The sequence below is a fragment of the Bombyx mandarina genome, chromosome A1 (genome assembly GCF_030267445.1).
Source record: "Bombyx mandarina strain Sakado chromosome A1, ASM3026744v2".
NCBI classification, from domain to species: domain Eukaryota; kingdom Metazoa; phylum Arthropoda; class Insecta; order Lepidoptera; family Bombycidae; genus Bombyx; species Bombyx mandarina.
This window is the reverse complement of record NC_143234.1, coordinates 7,131,284-7,149,775: the sequence shown is the minus strand read 5'-3', so window position 1 is coordinate 7,149,775 and position 18,492 is coordinate 7,131,284. Positions and strand designations below refer to the sequence as shown.

Below are 18,492 nucleotides of genomic sequence, written 5' to 3'. Positions count from 1 at the left end.
TAAAAAAAAGGCATAGTTTTTCAAGTACAAATAGTTTTGACATAAAGTTGGCCCACTTTTGGGCATTGTCCTTTGGCTTACGAATGGTCTTAGAGTAACCTATGACATAACACATACAGGCGTGTATGGAGTCCGGTAACCTCTTAACACCAGATGGATCGTGAGCTCGTTTACCCGTCTAAGCTATTAAAATATCCCATCATTTTACTGGGATATAGTTTCACCTCACTGGCAACAATGGCATCACAAGATGCAGATTGCCATACCGAAAAATAAAGAACAGGACAATGGTCCATAATAATACAAATGAAACTGCAGTATGGTTTGTGTGCATTTATTTGTATGGTTGACGAATTAAACATTTGTATACATAGCCATCTTTAATACAACTGCAAAAATAATAATAAGAAAAGTATTAGGATTGCGAAGCCTGCTTCCGGTATCGATTCGACCCGGCTCGGTGCGATTAATATTACATTCGAATAATTTACAAATCGATTTACTAATCGATTTACTAATCGATAAACAATAAATTTCTATAGCAAATTTTATAAAACAAAATTAGATCTAAAATAGTACACATTAATAAAACACGGTACAAAAACTATACGAATAGATTTCTCATCTTATAAGATAATTTATACTTGATTGAACCTAGGAAAAAAAGCTATTAAGCAGTCATTACCGAGCCGAATCGAAAGACAAACAGACGCACAAACTCACAGGCACACGTATCGATCTACTTAAACTATCAGTTTTTTGCACAAGAAAAAAAAACTTTTTTCATTACATTAAAAACTTTCGCTGACTTTTAAAAAAATATTTACAAAACTCTTCAAACTCTGCAAACACGCTTGGTTAGTATCAATTCAAAAATATCGATTTTACTAAACACAATCTCCCGCATCCAGATCGTGAAATCCAAATGATACATTTCAAACTTCGACTATACACAATAGAAAATTTTAATTACTTTAACCATAGAGTTAGACCGAATCGTGTCGAATCACTATCGATTCACCAACCTAGTCCTCTTCCATCGCCAATAATCAAAATTTTAAAATTACCTATCCGAATAATTGGTAAATACGTTCTTTATAACGATTCCATACATATTTGAGACCCATATGTAAGCATAACTTAACATTACCGTCTTCGAAATATCTAAACGTTTTATCGATGTAAAGATCCGAATTATTCATATCTCGATAATGTATCGATAAAAAGTCGATATTCGCTCTAGACAGTCACACGATATAAAATCTGTCGACTTTATTTAAGCATTACGTTCTCAATCACGATATGGCCTAATATAAACACTATTATTTAACTGGTTTTTACCGGTATATTGTCGGTATAGTCATCGAGTTGTTGTGATAATAACCAGAAAGAGGGTAGATTTGTCTGCTATTTTTTTTTTATTGCCCTTGTAGGCAGACGAGCATACGGCCCACCTGATGGTGAGTGGTTACCGTCGCCATGGACTCCAGCAATGCCAAGGGCAGAGCCAAGCCGCTGCCTACCGCAATTCTTAACCTCTAACCCGCAGTTTTCTGTCTACCCGTCACCATGCGGAACCAGAACCATCAAGAACCCCTTAAATAATCGTGTTTATAAAGTAAACAGCCTGGACTTGTAAAACAATTCGTAACAACTGTCGTATTTCTTACACTGAAATCAGTATAGTTAATTTGTCAAACATTTCATTCAAGTTCACGTTTGTCACAAATTTTCAATAGTCAACCAGGGATAATGCAAACAGCTACTGTATTTTCAAACTACAAAAACTTCGTAGTTTAGGGAAAATATTTTACTTTTAACACACAAATCGAACCTCACTTATTGAAAACGGCTGGATTCGATGAAAAATAAACTACCTGTAATTATTTAATTTGATATATCACTAACACAGAAACATTTTCATAGTTTTGTCTAGTTTTGTTTTTTATTATTATTTAATTAACACATATATTTGTCTAAACACATTATTGACAACATCGATAAAAAACTCTAACATTCTATTAATGAAACAGTTCAGTGGATTGTTCTTTATTACATTTGATCTATAATAATTAATACTTCAAATTTTTTTATTAAATTCTCATTATTTTACAAGTTTCCGATTAGGTATTATATTACAGGATCTAAACAGATTCGAAGGTTTCGACAATTTAAATTAAAAATTAGTTAGGAAACAGTCTCTATGAATTTTACGCTGTATCGAATAATCAGATTGAAGTTACAAAACCAGTGTTTTAATAAAAACCTTATAATTTGTCTTAAAAACATATTTTATTACGATACAGTTTGTTTTTCGAAGATCAAACATCATAATGAGTGAATTCTCAAAACTTGTATTTATGTACATTATCGAAGAAGATATACGATCTGAATTATCTAAGACCCTGTATCTGTGGTCTCTTCACGAACAAACCAAATTAGAGATTATACTAAGAGTGACCACCATTGTCTGTTAATGATGTATTCTTACAAGTGACAATTTCACTGCTCGACCAAAACTTGCATGCGATATTTTATATGGACTGGTCGTTAGATACCATAGTAGTCACAATTAAATTTAACTGCCTCTGATGATATAATCGAATCAACATTTATTTTTATTAAACACGTATATTGACAAACTTTTGTGATTAAACAAATCGCAAAAGTAATATTTAAATCGGATGGAAATTGTTCGCTATTAAAAACCTAAAATTGTTTAATTAAAATTAAGATTACAACTTTATACGTCACTTATCGAGTTAATTTACTTCAATAGTCAATAGAAATTAAATCTTACATTCAAGATCGTAAGTTTTGTGATGTTTGTTTTTTTTATAAACAAATACATACATAACAGTACCAATTCATTTTAATTGAGACAATCATGTGTATTTTATATAGAACTTTAAACCAAGAGTTTTGTATATAGTCTTATGTATAAACTACATTTCGTGCTAGACGCATGGGTATCCTCCACTGTAAGCTATGTATAATAAACTTTTAAGTTCAATTTAAATTCAGTAACAAAATTTTCAGCATTCCATCATATTTGCCTCTATCGATATATTAGCGATTCTGAAGTATGAAGATTGAATATCATGTTTCCAAGAAAATATAGGAAATAGGCTTCACCACTTAAACTTTTGAATACTGGTTGCATGCGCAATATCTGTTTTGTTATTTCAAACCTTATTTAGTATATTAAAGATCCTAGTTTTGTTTGCGTTTCAATATAAAGCGAATATGTGTTTATGTGTATTTAATTTCACGTAATCAAAGTTGTCTCAACGATTTGTCTCATATCTCAAGTACACGTGTACCTTTATTTACAGCGAATACGAACGCCGCTGTAAGACGTTAACATAATTCGCTCGACAATACAACCATATGCGCTCTCATTACATTACATACAAGTAAAACTTACAACACGTCTTCACTGTACAAATTTTATTAGAGAAACGTTCACTGTAACTCACACAGAATTACATACACATTATATCGACGCTTGAAAGGCAAATGTGACTAAGCGACAATAGCTGCTTTGTACATAAATAATAGTCAATAACCATATTCGATGCGTAAAAAAAAAAAAAAATATTTCTAGGTCTATTAAAATCATTTCAACCCTACAGCTGGTTTCGTTAAAAGAGAATTTTTTTCTGGTATCTCAACTTTAGTCTACTGTAAAGTTCACGTTGTCGCTTAGTCACGTTTGCCTTTCAAGCGTCGATATATATATTTTGAATGGCTTCAATCGAATCGATGTTCTTTTGGAAGTCCAACGCGCGCACTCGTTTTAACACTTTACACGAAACACTATAGGAGCTATTTTCGCTTGACGGTCCGGGGCTAGCGCGCGTCTGCGCACGTGCCGCACACGTAGTCGTCGTCGTCGCGCAGCGCGCCGCGGCTGAGTCCGACGCAGTGCATGTGGAACCACTGGTCGCACCCGCCATCACACTGCACCCAGTCCACTTTACCTGTCATACAACATAAAAATATTTAACACACAATTACTGGTGGTGAGACCCTCGTGGCCTAAAGGATAAGACGTCCGGTGCATTCGTATGTAGCAATGCAACGGTGTTCGAATCCCGCAGGCGGATACTAATTTTTCTAATGAAATACGTACTCAACAAATGTTCACGATTGACTTCCACGGTGAAGGAATAACATAGTTAAAAATCAAACGCGCAAAATTATAATTTGCGTAATTACTGGTGGTAGGACCTCTTGTGAGTCCGCCCGGGTAGGTACCACCACCCCGCCTATTTCTGCCGTGAAGCGGTGATGCATTTCGGTTTGAAGGGTGGGACAGCCAATGCAACTATACTGAGATCTTCGAACTCATATCTCAAGGTGGGTGGCGGCATTTACATTGTAGATGTCTATGGGCTCCGGTAACCACTTAACACCAGGTGGAAATGTATACATTTGTGCTGACTCAGTGTTGCCCTAATTAGCGCCCCTGACTATTGCGCCGAGGGTCCCGAGTTCGGTTCCCACATCGGGTAACAATTCATGTGATGAAAATTTTTAATTGCTCTTTGTTTAAGTGTTCATCAAGCCTATATAAGTATATATGGCGGTCTCTGGTACACATAACACAATGAATCCTAATTTAAAGCTGAATGACCGGGCGTGATTTGTTCTCAGTTATTTATTGTGCTGCATACTGTAATCCCATACAGGTATTATTTTGTCTATTTCTGTCGCAAAGTATTTATACCTTCTGTTTTAGACGACAGTAAATATATAAATAAATATAAATAAAAATATTTACTAATAATCACGCCACGTTAACTGGTCCCGTGCTAAGTTCGTAAAGAACTTGTGTTACAAGTACCAGATAACGGAAATAAATATAATATTTTTATTATACACATACATATATTTAATATACACCGATAACCCTGGAAAGACATTTATATTTATCATACAAATATCTTCCCTTGGCGGGATTCGAACCCGCGACCCCCTTGTGTAGTGACCATGTCACTTACCACTACACCAGACGGCCGTTTGAAGTACAACCATAGTACCAGTAAAAAAATTAAAAATGAGAAAGTAAATTATTCAACAATGATTGGGGACAATTTATTACCATTAATGTTCAACCAACGATCAGAAATTTCACCATAGTCACCAACACCTCAAAATTTAGATTCACTTTTTTTCTGTTAGCCCCGTTTAAAAATACAAATTGACTGTTTACATTTTCATTGATGTAATAAAGAAAATTGGGTGTCCGGGGAGAAATGGTACTGAACTCTTTCGTCGATTGCTATTTTTATATAAAATTTGTATTAAGTCTTTTTAATGATTCATTTCACTTCTGACAAAACGATACAGCTCTATTGTAACGACAGTCATCAATAATCTATATACTAATATATAAATCTACAGTGGTTTTTACGGATGTTCCGTTATAACTACTGAACCATGCACCCGATTGACTTGAAACTTGGTATCCATGTAGAAAATGCATGTACTTAATGGATAGGCTAATATTTATTTGAGTGTTACTCCCTACATCAGTTGCGGGGGCGTTAATGATGAGAATCTTTGTGGGGGTGAGAAATAATAATGTTAATTTTAAATGGCCAGCGAAGCGGGCGGGTGGGTACAGCTAGTTTCGTATAAGACGACCGAGTATTTTTTTTTATTGCCCTTGTAGGCAGACAAGCATACGGCCCACCTGATGGTGAGTGGTTACCGTCGCCCATGGACTTCAGCAATGCCAGGGGCAGAGCCAAGCTGCTGCCTAAAAATAATCAAGTAATCAAGTGTTAATATACCAGTAGGCCTTAGACAATTAGAAGCGGCGCAATCTTCGTCATCATCAGCGGAGGACATCGAGGATGAGCTGCTCCGTCGACTCGCCGCGATTGCCCGGCTTCCGGTACTGTGTGACGCGCCATCTCCTGTTCAACAACAAATACAATAGTAACGCCATCTACATATTTCTGATATTGCAAAAGGTTACCAACCTATAAATCCTCGTTTGAGAGTGCTGCATTAATAATATACATAATCTGTGACACTAATAAAATTACCGCCAGAAGGTGTTTAAATGAAAATAATGGGCCTTTTTGTCGGGAACGCCATGAGTGACGTTTTGAAAAAAAAATCATTAAAATTAAAATAAGACTTGAACTAAAGGTCGTAGTTACCAGGTCATGAAATCCCTTAAAATAAATGAAAATAATGAAGAGGTACATAACCGGTTGGTACTCAATAAAAAGAAAAAGCGACAAACACATACATCACGTATATGGGATTAAGACTGCAAAAGAATGAGATATAAAATACTTCTGACGGTTTCGATTTTACTGAATGCGTATTGCTTATAACTTTATCTTCTTTGACATATTATATCAAGTGAATTATAGTATACGAGCAACGTGAGAAACGGGCGAACCCGTCAACGTTCATGAGATTTCAAAAATAATTTAAAAGAAGATTTAGACTACAACATCACTTCTACGACTGAACGATAGCACTATAGATGACGATGTTAATTTATCCCTAATGGAAAAGGCAAAGGACTTTATTCCATACAGCCAAGTCTTATTCTTGGTAATAATTGGAGAATTTAGGTAGTTTTAAAGGCCGAAGCCACGTCCTCATTGTTCTTGATCGTAAGGCAGAAGCCATGTCTTGTCTTATTGTTGTCATATCATAATATTCTCGGTCATAAGGCCTAAGCCACTTCTTCGATGGATATCACTATAGATTCCGATTGACAAACTAATACAAATTACATATTTAATGTCTCAAAGTGAACTCACCCCTCGACGAATGCTTCCCCCGGGCAGCGGCGAGGCCGCGTTTACGTCTTTCCTGCCGCGCCATGTAATGTTTCCTCATCATCAGACTCGAGCCCGACGACACGCCCTGGACATTTGTAATTTAGAAACGAACGACTTACCGGTCAAGCCTCGCTCATGCTCATGCGGGGCCGGATTTAAACTTAATGCCGCTTTTGGGCACCGGAAAAAAATTTGCCCCAATACTGGGAATTTTACTTAAACTTACAGTTAATATATTTTATTTTTTCAAAATTAAAATAAGTCTTTTATTGCACATACTTTATTATTAATGTTATATATTCCAAAAACATAAATAAATACTTCTTTTTTTTTTCTAACAATTTTAAAACTGGCACTAAGGGTGTTGTGACTCTTAATGATATTACATAAAAAAAACGAATTAAATTTCTTTAATTCTAGAAAATAGAAAAATCATTTTGATTATTCATCTATACTAATCTATACTAATATTATAAAGAGGAAAGATTTGTTTGTTTGTTTCGAATAGGCTCCGAAACTACTAGACCGATTTGAAAAATTATTTTTCCATTAGAAGCAGACATTGTCCCTGATGAACATAGGCTACTTTTTTATTTTTTATTTTTTTTTATTTTTTTTGGTTTCATGTGTGTTTTAATGTTTCCGAAGCGAAGCGAGGGCGGGTCGCCAGTTTCTACTAAAAGTGCCAAAATGATAATTTATAAATAAAGGATATATTATATTTTATATATATGGATATATATAATGGATTAATTATATTGAGCAACCTTGTGAAGACAAAAAAAAATATTTTAGACTTTCAAAATTTTGCCGCCCTAAAAAATTTTTCGCCCTGATAATTTGCCCCAACTGCCCTTAGTGTAAATCCACTACTGTGCTCGTGCGTGCTAGACCGACACCACGCAGCCTTGCAATAAAAACTTTATGGTACATTACTAAAAGTTCATGTTTAAATTTTTACTGGTGGTAGAACCTCTTGAGTCTGCACGGGTAGGTACTACCACCCTGCCTATTTCTGCCGTGAAACAGTAAGGCGTTTCGGTTTGAAGGGTGGGGCAGCCGTTGTAACTATACTGAGACCTTAGAACTTATATCTCAAGGTGGGTGACGGTATTTACGTTGTAGATGTCTATGGGCTCCAGTAAACACTTAACAGGTGGGCTGTGAGCTCGTTCACCCATTTAAGCAAGAAAAATATATATATATTGGCACAATGAAATTACCTGCTTTCTGTTGAGATAATTAGTCGTCGTGGCCGAGCCGCGTTTGATGGATGTTTTCGTTGTTGTAGGTCCTGTAGGTAATTGTAAAATATATTAGAAACCATGATGGGATCAACGCAAGTATTTGTATTTTCGTAACAATGAAATAAAGTACCAAAAAAATTAAATCAAAAAGTCCAATGAAATAAGTAACTCAGTAAATAAATATCCACCATTTTACTAAACCTTTATTTCATCTCATCAAGTTTCATTAAAATTTCATCATAATAGATTACAGTCTCAAATAAATTAACTACATCTCATTTCGATCCATATCATTTTTCATATAACATAGTATATACATAGGTACACATTCAATAATTGAAGAATTTTCTAAACTTGACGCTGGCAATAATGGTAACTTAAAAATCCATTTGCCATATTTAAAAAAGAAGTCAATTTGATACTTATCCCGCAGAACGTTGTTATATAGATAAATCTTATTTCTGCCGTGAAGCAGTAATGCGTTTCGGTTTGAAGGGTGGGGTAGCCGTTGTAACTATATTTGGGACCTTATAACTTATATCTCAAGGTGGGTGGCGCATTTACGTTGTAGATGTCTATGGGCTTCAGTAACCACTTAACGCCAGGTGTGAGCTCGCCAGCCCATATAAGCAATAAAAAATAAAAATAATAGTTAAAAAAACTACAAACGCCGCCACTGGCAAATTTCCTGTAATTTTCATACATTTTATATGCAACAAGTTTTTTTTTCTTTGTTAAGTGGTTACTGACCCCATAGACATCTGCAACGTAAATGCGCCACCCACCTTGAGATATAAGTTCTAAGGTCTCAGTATAGTTACAACGTGCGGACTCACAAGAGGTCCTACCACCAGTAAAAATGTGGAGGCCACCGGCGTCAACCGTGTGCGGCGAGTCCATATAAAATGTATGAAATATGTCGGTGACGGTGTTTTGTGGTTGTGACCGGTGGCCCGTGTGCGGCGACCCTTAGTTTTAGTCACACAGCCCTGGGCTCGTTTACCGTGGTGATGCCTGGTCCGGGTCCTCTTGAGCTGGTGGTGGTGGCGCTGCTGCCGCTGCCGCTTCCGTCGGCCGGCGTCGAGCACGCGCGTGGCCTTGCGTCCGTCGGCGGCGCGCGCGCACCACACCGCCGACCACACCTGCGCTTGCTCCTCTAGCCGCACCTGTTGGACAAAGTCTTGCTCAGCAACAACGTCCGCTGACCTTATATCGACTTGATGTATTTTTAATTTCTTAGATGGGTGTCTAGTTATCAGCGCAGCTCATAGATACCAACAACGTAAATTTCGCTAACCACTTTAAGACGTGCGTTCTAAGTCTCCGTTGTTAAAGTACAACGGCTGCCCTACCATTCAAATTGATACGCATTACTGTTTCACGGCAGAAATAGATAGAACGGCGGTACCTACCCATATGGGCTCACAAAACGCCCTACCAGCAGTAGATGATAGAAGTCAATAGTCGTCTAGAAGTCGTCGTGACCTAAAGGATAAGACGTCCGGTGCATTCATATCGAGTGATGCACCGGTGCTCGAATCTCAGGCGGGTACCAATTTTTCTAATGAAATACGTACTCAACAAATGTTCACGATTGACTTCCAAGGTAAAGGAATAACATCGTGTAATAAAAATCAAACCCGCAAAATTATAATTTGCGTAATTACTGATGGCAGGACATCTTGTAAGTCCGCGCGGGTAAGTACCACCGCCCTGCCTATTTCTGCCGTGAAGTAGTAATGGGTTTCGGTTTGAAAGGTGGAACAACCTTTGTAACTATACTGAGACCTTAGAACATATATTTCAAGGTGGGTGGCGCATTTACGTTGTGGATGTCTATGGGCTCCAGTAACCATTTAAAACCAGGTGGGCTGTGAGCTCGTCCACCCATCTAAGCAATAAAAAAATAGATATTCGATCTTCTGGCCTTGATAACAAGAATGAATGTTGAATGAAAACGAACCTCCAAGAGGTCGCCTTCGAGCATGAGTTCCTCCAGCTTGTGCAGCATGCCGGGTGCCATCCTCGCGCTGGGCGACCGCGGCGTGGCGCTGTACGCGTGCTCCACGCTGGCCGACGACCTGACACCACAGAACACTTTAGTCTCATTCTGTACGTTCGAGACTCCGTTGTAGAGAAAACATTTTTATATCTCTCTCACGGGCCGTTTATAAACTGTGACATCATAAGTCGAAAGGGTCCTATTTATTTTATTACTTGAGAACTTTAAATATTTATCGTCGTTTTTATACAGGGCGTCCCAGAAAGAATGGATAATCCTGAAACACCTCATAGTAGAGCCAATGGGGACTCAAAATAAAAAATAATATTTCTTAGATAGTACCCAAATTAAAAATAAAGAAAAAATACCAAATTTCACGATTAAAACTAAAGTTTAGATTAACTTTTATAAAACATTACACTAGCTACTCATACGATTTCCTGCATATTCCTTAGTATAGTTCCATTTAGAATATTATAACACCAAAAAGCCTATGGATTTAATTTATTTCTAGCTGTTGTGTATTGCAGAAACGCACAGCAGTATGGAAAATATCAACTTTTTTTTAAAATACGTTATTTGGGTACTACCTGAGATTATTTTTTTATTTGAATCCCCAATAGCTCTACTATGAAGTGTTTCAAGATTATCCATTATTTCTGAGACGCCCGGTATAATTTACTTTCTGTTTTAAAGTATTAATAACCGAATAAAAACATGGAACTACCCTATTAAGAACTATTTGCAATGATGAAAATCTTACTATTTGAGAGTCTAAGAAAATATTTGATACACATCTCGAACATTTAAGATTTTTGGTCTCATTGCCTTAATTTGTACGGAGTGAAAAGTTCATGAACGCTCAAAGTTCACATGGTGGATTATTTTATTAGTGTTTTATGGTATACTTTGTAACTATTCTAAATATCCATAAACATTATTGAATACAATAAATATTTTAACTACCTTGGATTATGCGCATTATGGAGATCATGAGCTCTTCCTGTTGCCTTCTTTAACTCAGCATTCAGTTTATCTGCCTTTTCTCTGTTCGTCTGTGAGTTAAATCATATGTCATGAATTAATTTTTTTCGGTCTCTATCATTGTTTTTATGATTACAGTAAAGGCGTTTTATTGCCATTTAATTAAACAACAATATCGCCACTGTGGACATTCGTCAGTTTACTTTGCTCTAGTTGGGTACAGCAGTAACTCACTTGGGGTTAAATTGTTGCGAGAGTCCAAAAATATCCAAACGTAATGAATGCTGTCGCCAATGTCGAGATATGAGTGTTCATTTAATTCTAGTTTTTATTTTTTATTGCTTAGATGGGTGGACGAGCTCACAGCCCACCTGGTATTTTTTTTTTTATTGCCTTTGTAGGCAGAGGAGCATACGGCCCACCTGATGGTGAGTGGTTACCGTCGCCCATGGACTTCAGCAATGCCAGTGTTTACTGGAGCCCATAGACATCTACAACGTAAATGCGCCACTCAGCTTGAGATATAAGTTCTAAGATCTCAGTATAGTTACAACGGCTGCCCTACCATTGAAAAGCATTACTGCTTTACGGCAGAAATAGGCGGGGTGGTGGTACCTACTCGTGCGGAGTCACAAGAAGTCCTACCACCAGTAATAATCGGACTGTTTTGAGACAGATGTGTACACTGGTTGTCAATATGTTTCACGAGCACCCTACTAATTATGCGTAGGGCAGCCGGTCACTGAGGGGATAGTGTTAGTCCGCATAGCAGCTAGGGGTTTTTTTTTGGTCACGAGAAAATCGCCGGACTTCCGCCCTTCACTGGGGATGGCGGACGGGGTATGTCAGAGTCGAACTGACTAAAACCTCCTGCCGCTCAACAACCAACATCCGAGCCTCGCATGAAACAGAACTCATGAAAAGGCAAAGGGGGGAGAGAGCGTTTAGTGCGGATCACATCTCTCCCATCACCCTCCGCATAGCAGCTAGAGGTAGCGAGGGCTGTACCATATCAGCGCGGTGCGGCAGGGCGGCCAGCAGCGCCCGCGCGCTGTCCTGCCACGACATGGCGCGCTCCGTCACGCACTGCAGCGCCTCGCCCTCCGCCAGCCGGACCGGCAGCTTCTGCAGCCACACCTGGGGACAGAGCACGCCACCGTCATATACCACGGCAACCAGCGCCAGACCGGCGGCGACATCCCTAACATTATAACACTAAAACAACCAACACAAATCTATATAATTATATATAAATGAATTGCTGTACGTTAGTCTCGCTAAAACTCGCGTACGGCTGGACTGATTTGGGTAATTTTGCTCTTGAATTATTTGTGGAAGTCCAGAGAAGGTTTAAAAGATAGATAAATATGAAAATGCTCGGAATTAAATAAAAATAACAATTTTGTTTTTCCTTTGATGTGTTGGACGGATTCCTTTTGTTTGTTTTAAGTATATTTTATACAAAAGTTTAGGTATTTTATTTGTCGATTGAGGCACTACAAAGTCTGTCGGGTCAGCTAGTTATTAATATAAACATTGAGAACACATTGTTGCCTGGAACGGTGAATCTGGTGTTAAGTGGTGATGCCAAAATACCTTTACGCACTTGGAGATCTAGGTCTGAGTAGTATTTTTCGTTTCAACCTTTAAGCCGGAACGCATAAGCGCTTTGAGGCAGAAATAGGCATAAGGCAGGGTAGCAATATGTACTTTATTATATTATATACCACATATTTTCTATTTCTGAGGGGAAGGGGAAGGCCGAAGAAGACATGAATGGAGTGTGTGAATCACGATATGAGAGAGAGAGAGAGAGGAGTGAGTGTTGAGTTGATGGCTGATAGAAGAGAATGGAAGAGAAAAGTTACCTGTGGCGACCCCACCTAGTAGGATAAAATGAAGAAAAAAAAAAGATACCCCATTTTTTGATCACAAACCACTGTTAACGCGGTTCACAAACCAGTGTCAGTCAGTAATTTCATACATTCTTTATTTGTGTTTCGTCACACATCATCTAGAGAGCAAAAATGTATAGAATCTAAGTTAGACTCGTGAACCATACCAGTAGCCCCAAGATCCGGTCCAGCCTGGGCCGTTTGGTCCTCATACAGTCCGGGCACAGGAATTTACTTTCGGCTCCCGAAAACGGAGCGCCCTCCCCGCGGTCCGGCGACTCCTCCCGCTCGTCCTTCATTGACGATATGCACGAAGCTATGCAAACAAACATCATTCAGTGAGTATCAATATTAGATGTCAAATCAATACGTTAATTATATAATTACATACTAGACTTTTTTTTTGATAAATTGTGTTTTTTAGAAATTATATTTAAATACGAATTACACAATATTGATAAAATGATGAAATATTCCAAGATACTTTAGGCATTTTTAAGTGAACATGTGAGTTAAAAAGACACAAATAATATACATATAAACAATTCATTTTCTTGGTCTAACCTTAAACCAAACACTCATTGGCTTCGGGTGGCTTAACAACGCCATCTGCTGAAATAGCTTTAGTGTTATTGTGTCTTTAAAGCAGTTAGTTGCTCTCAATTATGAAAAATAGTATTTTTATTCGTCAATAGATGTCGCGAAGAGTCATAAAGTTGATTATAGAAAACACGAATAAAACAACATTTTTTGAAAATAAATGGTAGCTAGATCGATTTATCGCCCCCGAAATCCCCTGTATACTAAATTTTATAAAAATCGTTGGGAGTTTCCGAGATTCAGATTATATATATACAAGAATTGCTCGTTTAAAGATATAAAATATATTATATACATAGGCAAGTTACAAAACAATTTACTCTGTCTTTCAAGTTTCTTTTGGTTTGGTAGCTAATTACAAGTGTTATCAATAATTTCGTTACGGAAATTATAAATAGCGAAGACTTTTTTCAAAATATCAATACGCAAAATTAAATGTCCGTGATTATGGTCAAATTTCGACCATTAGACGTCTATACTGGTTATTTTTATTATATTAATAATACAGAAACTAAATGAAAAAAAATGAACTGTTTATAAATTAAGGAAAACTGTATTGAAGAATGACGTCATTGTTCACGTGCGTCAAACAAATTCTAAACCAATGCTATTCGGGGGAACAGAAAGAGCATCATACGAGGTAGTTTATGTATGCAACAAAAATTACAGAAAAATATATTATCCAATAATAGTATTGGCAAATTAAAAATACTTCTCACCATGGAACCAATCCTTGCACAGCTCACACTGGGTCATGACACCATATTGCCGTTTCTGGCAGACGCAAAACGTGACGCCTGCCGCGGGTGGGGCCCGGACTTCCTTCCTCATGTTACGGGCTCTGTTCAAAGAATACATTTTATTTATTAAATTAAACACTGCCAATATTTAATAAATAAAAACTAGTCCTCGCCAGTTAGTCAATAAATTTGGGATTGACATTAAATTCGCATATGAGATACAGATATGCAAGCTCTCAATTTACAAATATATTTATTTATGATTGATCTCTATCAGGGTCAGTACCTACGGATGATTAATCCGCCTACAGCACAGGCTCGTCCTTATTTAGGTTCGTGAACATTGTGCTTAGTAGAAATTACATAATGTAAATAATTATTAATTTAAAACTATTTTCCGGACATACCTTAAAGTTTTTATTGAATTGAGTTCAGTAATCTCCGCTTGTTTGAACGCCGCTACGATTTCTGTGGGGGTGGAGTCTTCGCTGAAGTTCCTCAGGAATAGGCCGGCCTCTAACGTCGAGGGAGGCGGTTCGGTTCCGACGGCGGCTCGCGCCCGGCGCCGCGCTGTTGATAAGCTTTCGGCTCCTTCAGTCCTTGGCGACAGGGCTTCCAGTAACGAATATGGCCAATTCTGGGTCAAAAGAAAATATTTCATTTTTAATACAAAATATACGAGGAATTTTCAATCTGATCGAATTTATAAACTTAACTTAACTGGTGGCAGGACTTCTTACTGGCGGTAGGACCTCTTGGGAGTCCGCACTCGTAGGTACCACCACCCCGCCTATTTCTGCCGTGAAGCAGTAATGCGTTTCGGTTTGAAGGGCGGGGTAGCCGTTGTAACTATATTGAGATCTTAGAACTTATATCTCAATATGGGTGGCGCATTTACGTTGTAGATGTCTATGGGCTCCAGTAACCACTTAACAGCAGGTGGGCTGTGAGCTCCGAACCCATCTAAGCATTAAAAAAAAATTAAAAAAATTCGCCATTATAATATACTTTATATTACTCATTACAATTAAAATTTTGTGTTTCATATTTTACTGAATACAAACATAAAACATATTATTGGATATAATTACCGTTAGGTCGACCTTGCCACACACCTTTTTTAGAAACATTTCGGCCGCACCACGTTTCCATTCCTTCGCAGACTGTAGCGCGGCCGCCAACTGATCTTTCTCGTATAGCGCCAGAGGGATCTGTTGCCCGCGGCGTACAACAGACTCCACGCTGTGCATGTACGGGTACAGATCTTTGGATTGCATCTCTTCTACCTAAAAACAATCAATTAAATGCAATCAACTATCTGCGTAATTACAATGCTTAATTTAAATTTAAGCCTAATTATCACTAATCAAACCTAGCCGTACTTTATATATAAAGGGATTTTATGACCTGGTAACTAAGACCTTTAAGTCATGTCTTATTTTAATTTATATTCAAATTATTATAAAAAAATGATATTAAATGAAATGAAGATGATATGGGATGAAATATAATCTCAGTAAAATGGTGGCCATTTTTGAGAATTTTTTGCAGTGGACTTTTTGGAGGATCCCGAGAAGTTACGTCCAGTGACTCTTTCATTTTCCCACATTTATGCACTTTCACAGATATTAAACAGTTAATAAGCCACCGTTATTATAGATCTAAACCTGAATAAACACTAAATAAAAAAAGTTCCGCACTTTATCTTCTTGAAACATAGTTAATGCCAAATGAGTTTGAAGATCGAGTGAATCACAGCACATCCTGTCATTAACTATTCCCTGTTGAACGTTATTCGGTGGAGTTACCTTAACCCACTGAGTTACTCGCCGGATCTTCTCAGTGGGTTGCGTTTCCGATCCGGTGGTAGAATCTGCGAAGCACTGCTCTTGCTAGGGTCAGTGTTAGCAACACTCCGGTTTGAGCCCCGTGAGCTCACCTACACACGTTAGGGTGAAGCTGAAATAGCCTCTCATGGCTATCAGCATAAGTAGGGAGAAAAAAAAAAGTAGTTACCTTGGCCAGCCAGTCCTTTGCGTGAGCCACAGCGGTCTGCAGCGCGTGGTACGAGGGCAGAGCCGCCTCGATCTCGTCGCCGTCGGCGAGCAGCAGACTCAGCTCGGCCAGGGTCGTGTACTGCGGCTCGTCCGCTTCAGACGAATCTTTCGACTTTGTTGTATCTATGAGGACTGCTCGGGCGCGTTCCTCCCATTCTTCTACTAGGGCTGTTCACAAATTATTTCATATTTGATGCAATTAAATCCAAGCTAGGGCTGTTGAGTCACTGGCATTTAAATAGTATAAATTATGTGAATGAAATTTAAAGTAGCCTAATACATATTTATTGTATTAGCATACACCAATATAAAGTATATTTCATTAACATAATCCGTTATTGTTATATATCGGATAATAACTTCGACCGTTATATGTGACTTTAGAAGAAAAATTGAAATCTAAGCCTTAATTTATTTCCAAGATTTTTTTTGTTTTACTACTTTTCTTTACCCTTTTTATTAACTAACAGAGACAGCCCATATTTTAGGCGTGACCCCAATAATAAGCGTTATAGATTAGCGGCATTTCCGTATAGGCCTTTTTGAGCTTTGATAACTGCTAAACGCCTCATGTACCCATCTCGACTAATTGAACATCCTCTCGTTGGTCTCACACTAACCTTTCAACTTGTATAGTCCAGCCCTCTCCAGTTCAACCCTGCGATGGGGAACAAGTTTTTCGGCATCCTGCAACAGCCGGTCGATGACCTCCGGAGTGAGGGTGGAGCACTCGTCCCTGTATTGCTGCACTTCATCGACGAACTTGACTTGTTGGAGCCGTGCCTGCAGGGGTGCCAGCTGCGGTAGCACTATACAGAGCCGGGATCCTAGATCTACAACCTGTAAATAATACATTTATTTAAATTAAAAAAAAAACGAAACACCCTGTATATGATTTTCCTTGAAACAGACAACAAACAGAGCAACACAAAAATTGTATTAAATTTAAATTTGTGTTGATCCATATTTTTTCAGATAAATATGTAACAATATCTATACTAATATATAAATCTACAGTGGTTTTTACGGATGTTCCGTTATAACTACTGAACTATGCATCCGATTGACTTGAAGAAAATACATGTACTTTTTTTTTTTTATTGCCTTTGTAGGCAGACGAGCATACGGCCCACCTGATGGTAAGTGGTCACCGTCGCTCATGGACGTCAGCAATGCCAGGGGCAGAGCCAAGCCGCTGCCTACTTAATGGATAGGCTAATATTTATATGAGTGTTAGAATCCCTACACCAGATGCGGGGGCGTTAATGATCAGAATCTTTGTGGGGGTGAGAAATAATAATGTTAATTTTAAATGCCTTAGCGAAGCGGACGGGTACAGCTAGTATTATATATATTTCGATTCATATTACACTATCAATGTTAGATCTTACCTCTTCTAATTCCCTAACGTAGCCAGGTTCAATCTTGTCCAGGTCTTTATTGATCAATTCCGATGCTTTCGACTCAAACTCTGATGTTTGACGTAAGACTTCTTTGACAGCCGAGCCTGTGAGGAAAATGCAATTTTAATTTTTGATATTTTTAATATGTGATACATTCGAGTTTTGTTCCTTATTGTATGTTTTTTTTTTTATTATTCATATGGGTGGACGAGCGCACAGCCCACCTGGTGTGAGGTGGTTACTGGAGCCCATAGACATCTACGACGTAAATGCGCCACCCACCTTGAGATATAAGTTCTAAGGTCTCAAGTATAGTTACAGCGGCTACCCCGCCCTTCAAACCGAAACGCATTACTGCTTCACGGCAGAAATAGGTAGGGTGGTAGTACCTACCCGCGCGGACTCAAAAGAAGTCCTACCACCAGTAAGACACAATATCTTCCGGAATGGTGCTTTACTGTAACTAAAACAATTAACGCACCTTCGGGCAAAACACAAGCGAGGCCGTCAATTTCTGCCGCGAACAAAGTGAGCTCGTGTATGGTCAGCCTGTATTTGGGGTCGTGGTGTCGGGTTCGAGTTCGCATCTTGTTCAAGTCCAGTTGCTGTATTACCGAAGCACACTTTTCGGCGTCTTCGATAGCTGTTTCTAAAGCACGAACTAGTTCGGTCTTGTGAATCTGTGGGGACAATTTTACGATTAATAGAAAATACCTAGTCAGGTCATAAATTCTGTCACATGTTTAATG

At 38.2% G+C, this 18,492-nt stretch overlaps 1 protein-coding gene across 2 annotated transcripts in view; it reads right to left on the bottom strand.

The window, feature by feature from the left end:
* Positions 1-320: 320 nt before the first annotated feature.
* Kdm5 (Lysine demethylase 5) overlaps positions 321-18,492 on the bottom strand; it is a 50,468-nt gene continuing 32,296 nt past the window's right edge. Inside the window, exons 16-31 of one of the 2 annotated variants that reach the window (XM_089739860.1) lie at positions 18,225-18,423; positions 17,732-17,847; positions 16,961-17,180; positions 16,300-16,508; positions 15,375-15,569; positions 14,691-14,920; positions 14,263-14,384; positions 13,111-13,259; positions 12,057-12,185; positions 11,031-11,119; positions 10,026-10,143; positions 9,066-9,228; positions 8,039-8,109; positions 6,795-6,900; positions 5,802-5,927; positions 321-3,983 (exon numbers count right to left, since the gene is read on the bottom strand). In XM_089739860.1, coding sequence (XP_089595986.1) covers positions 3,853-3,983; positions 5,802-5,927; positions 6,795-6,900; positions 8,039-8,109; positions 9,066-9,228; positions 10,026-10,143; positions 11,031-11,119; positions 12,057-12,185; positions 13,111-13,259; positions 14,263-14,384; positions 14,691-14,920; positions 15,375-15,569; positions 16,300-16,508; positions 16,961-17,180; positions 17,732-17,847; positions 18,225-18,423 — 2,373 coding nt within the window. In that variant the 3' untranslated portion in view covers positions 321-3,852. The remainder of the gene's footprint in view (positions 3,984-5,801; positions 5,928-6,794; positions 6,901-8,038; positions 8,110-9,065; positions 9,229-10,025; positions 10,144-11,030; positions 11,120-12,056; positions 12,186-13,110; positions 13,260-14,262; positions 14,385-14,690; positions 14,921-15,374; positions 15,570-16,299; positions 16,509-16,960; positions 17,181-17,731; positions 17,848-18,224; positions 18,424-18,492) is intronic. The other variant, XM_089739861.1, reaches the window with a different exon arrangement.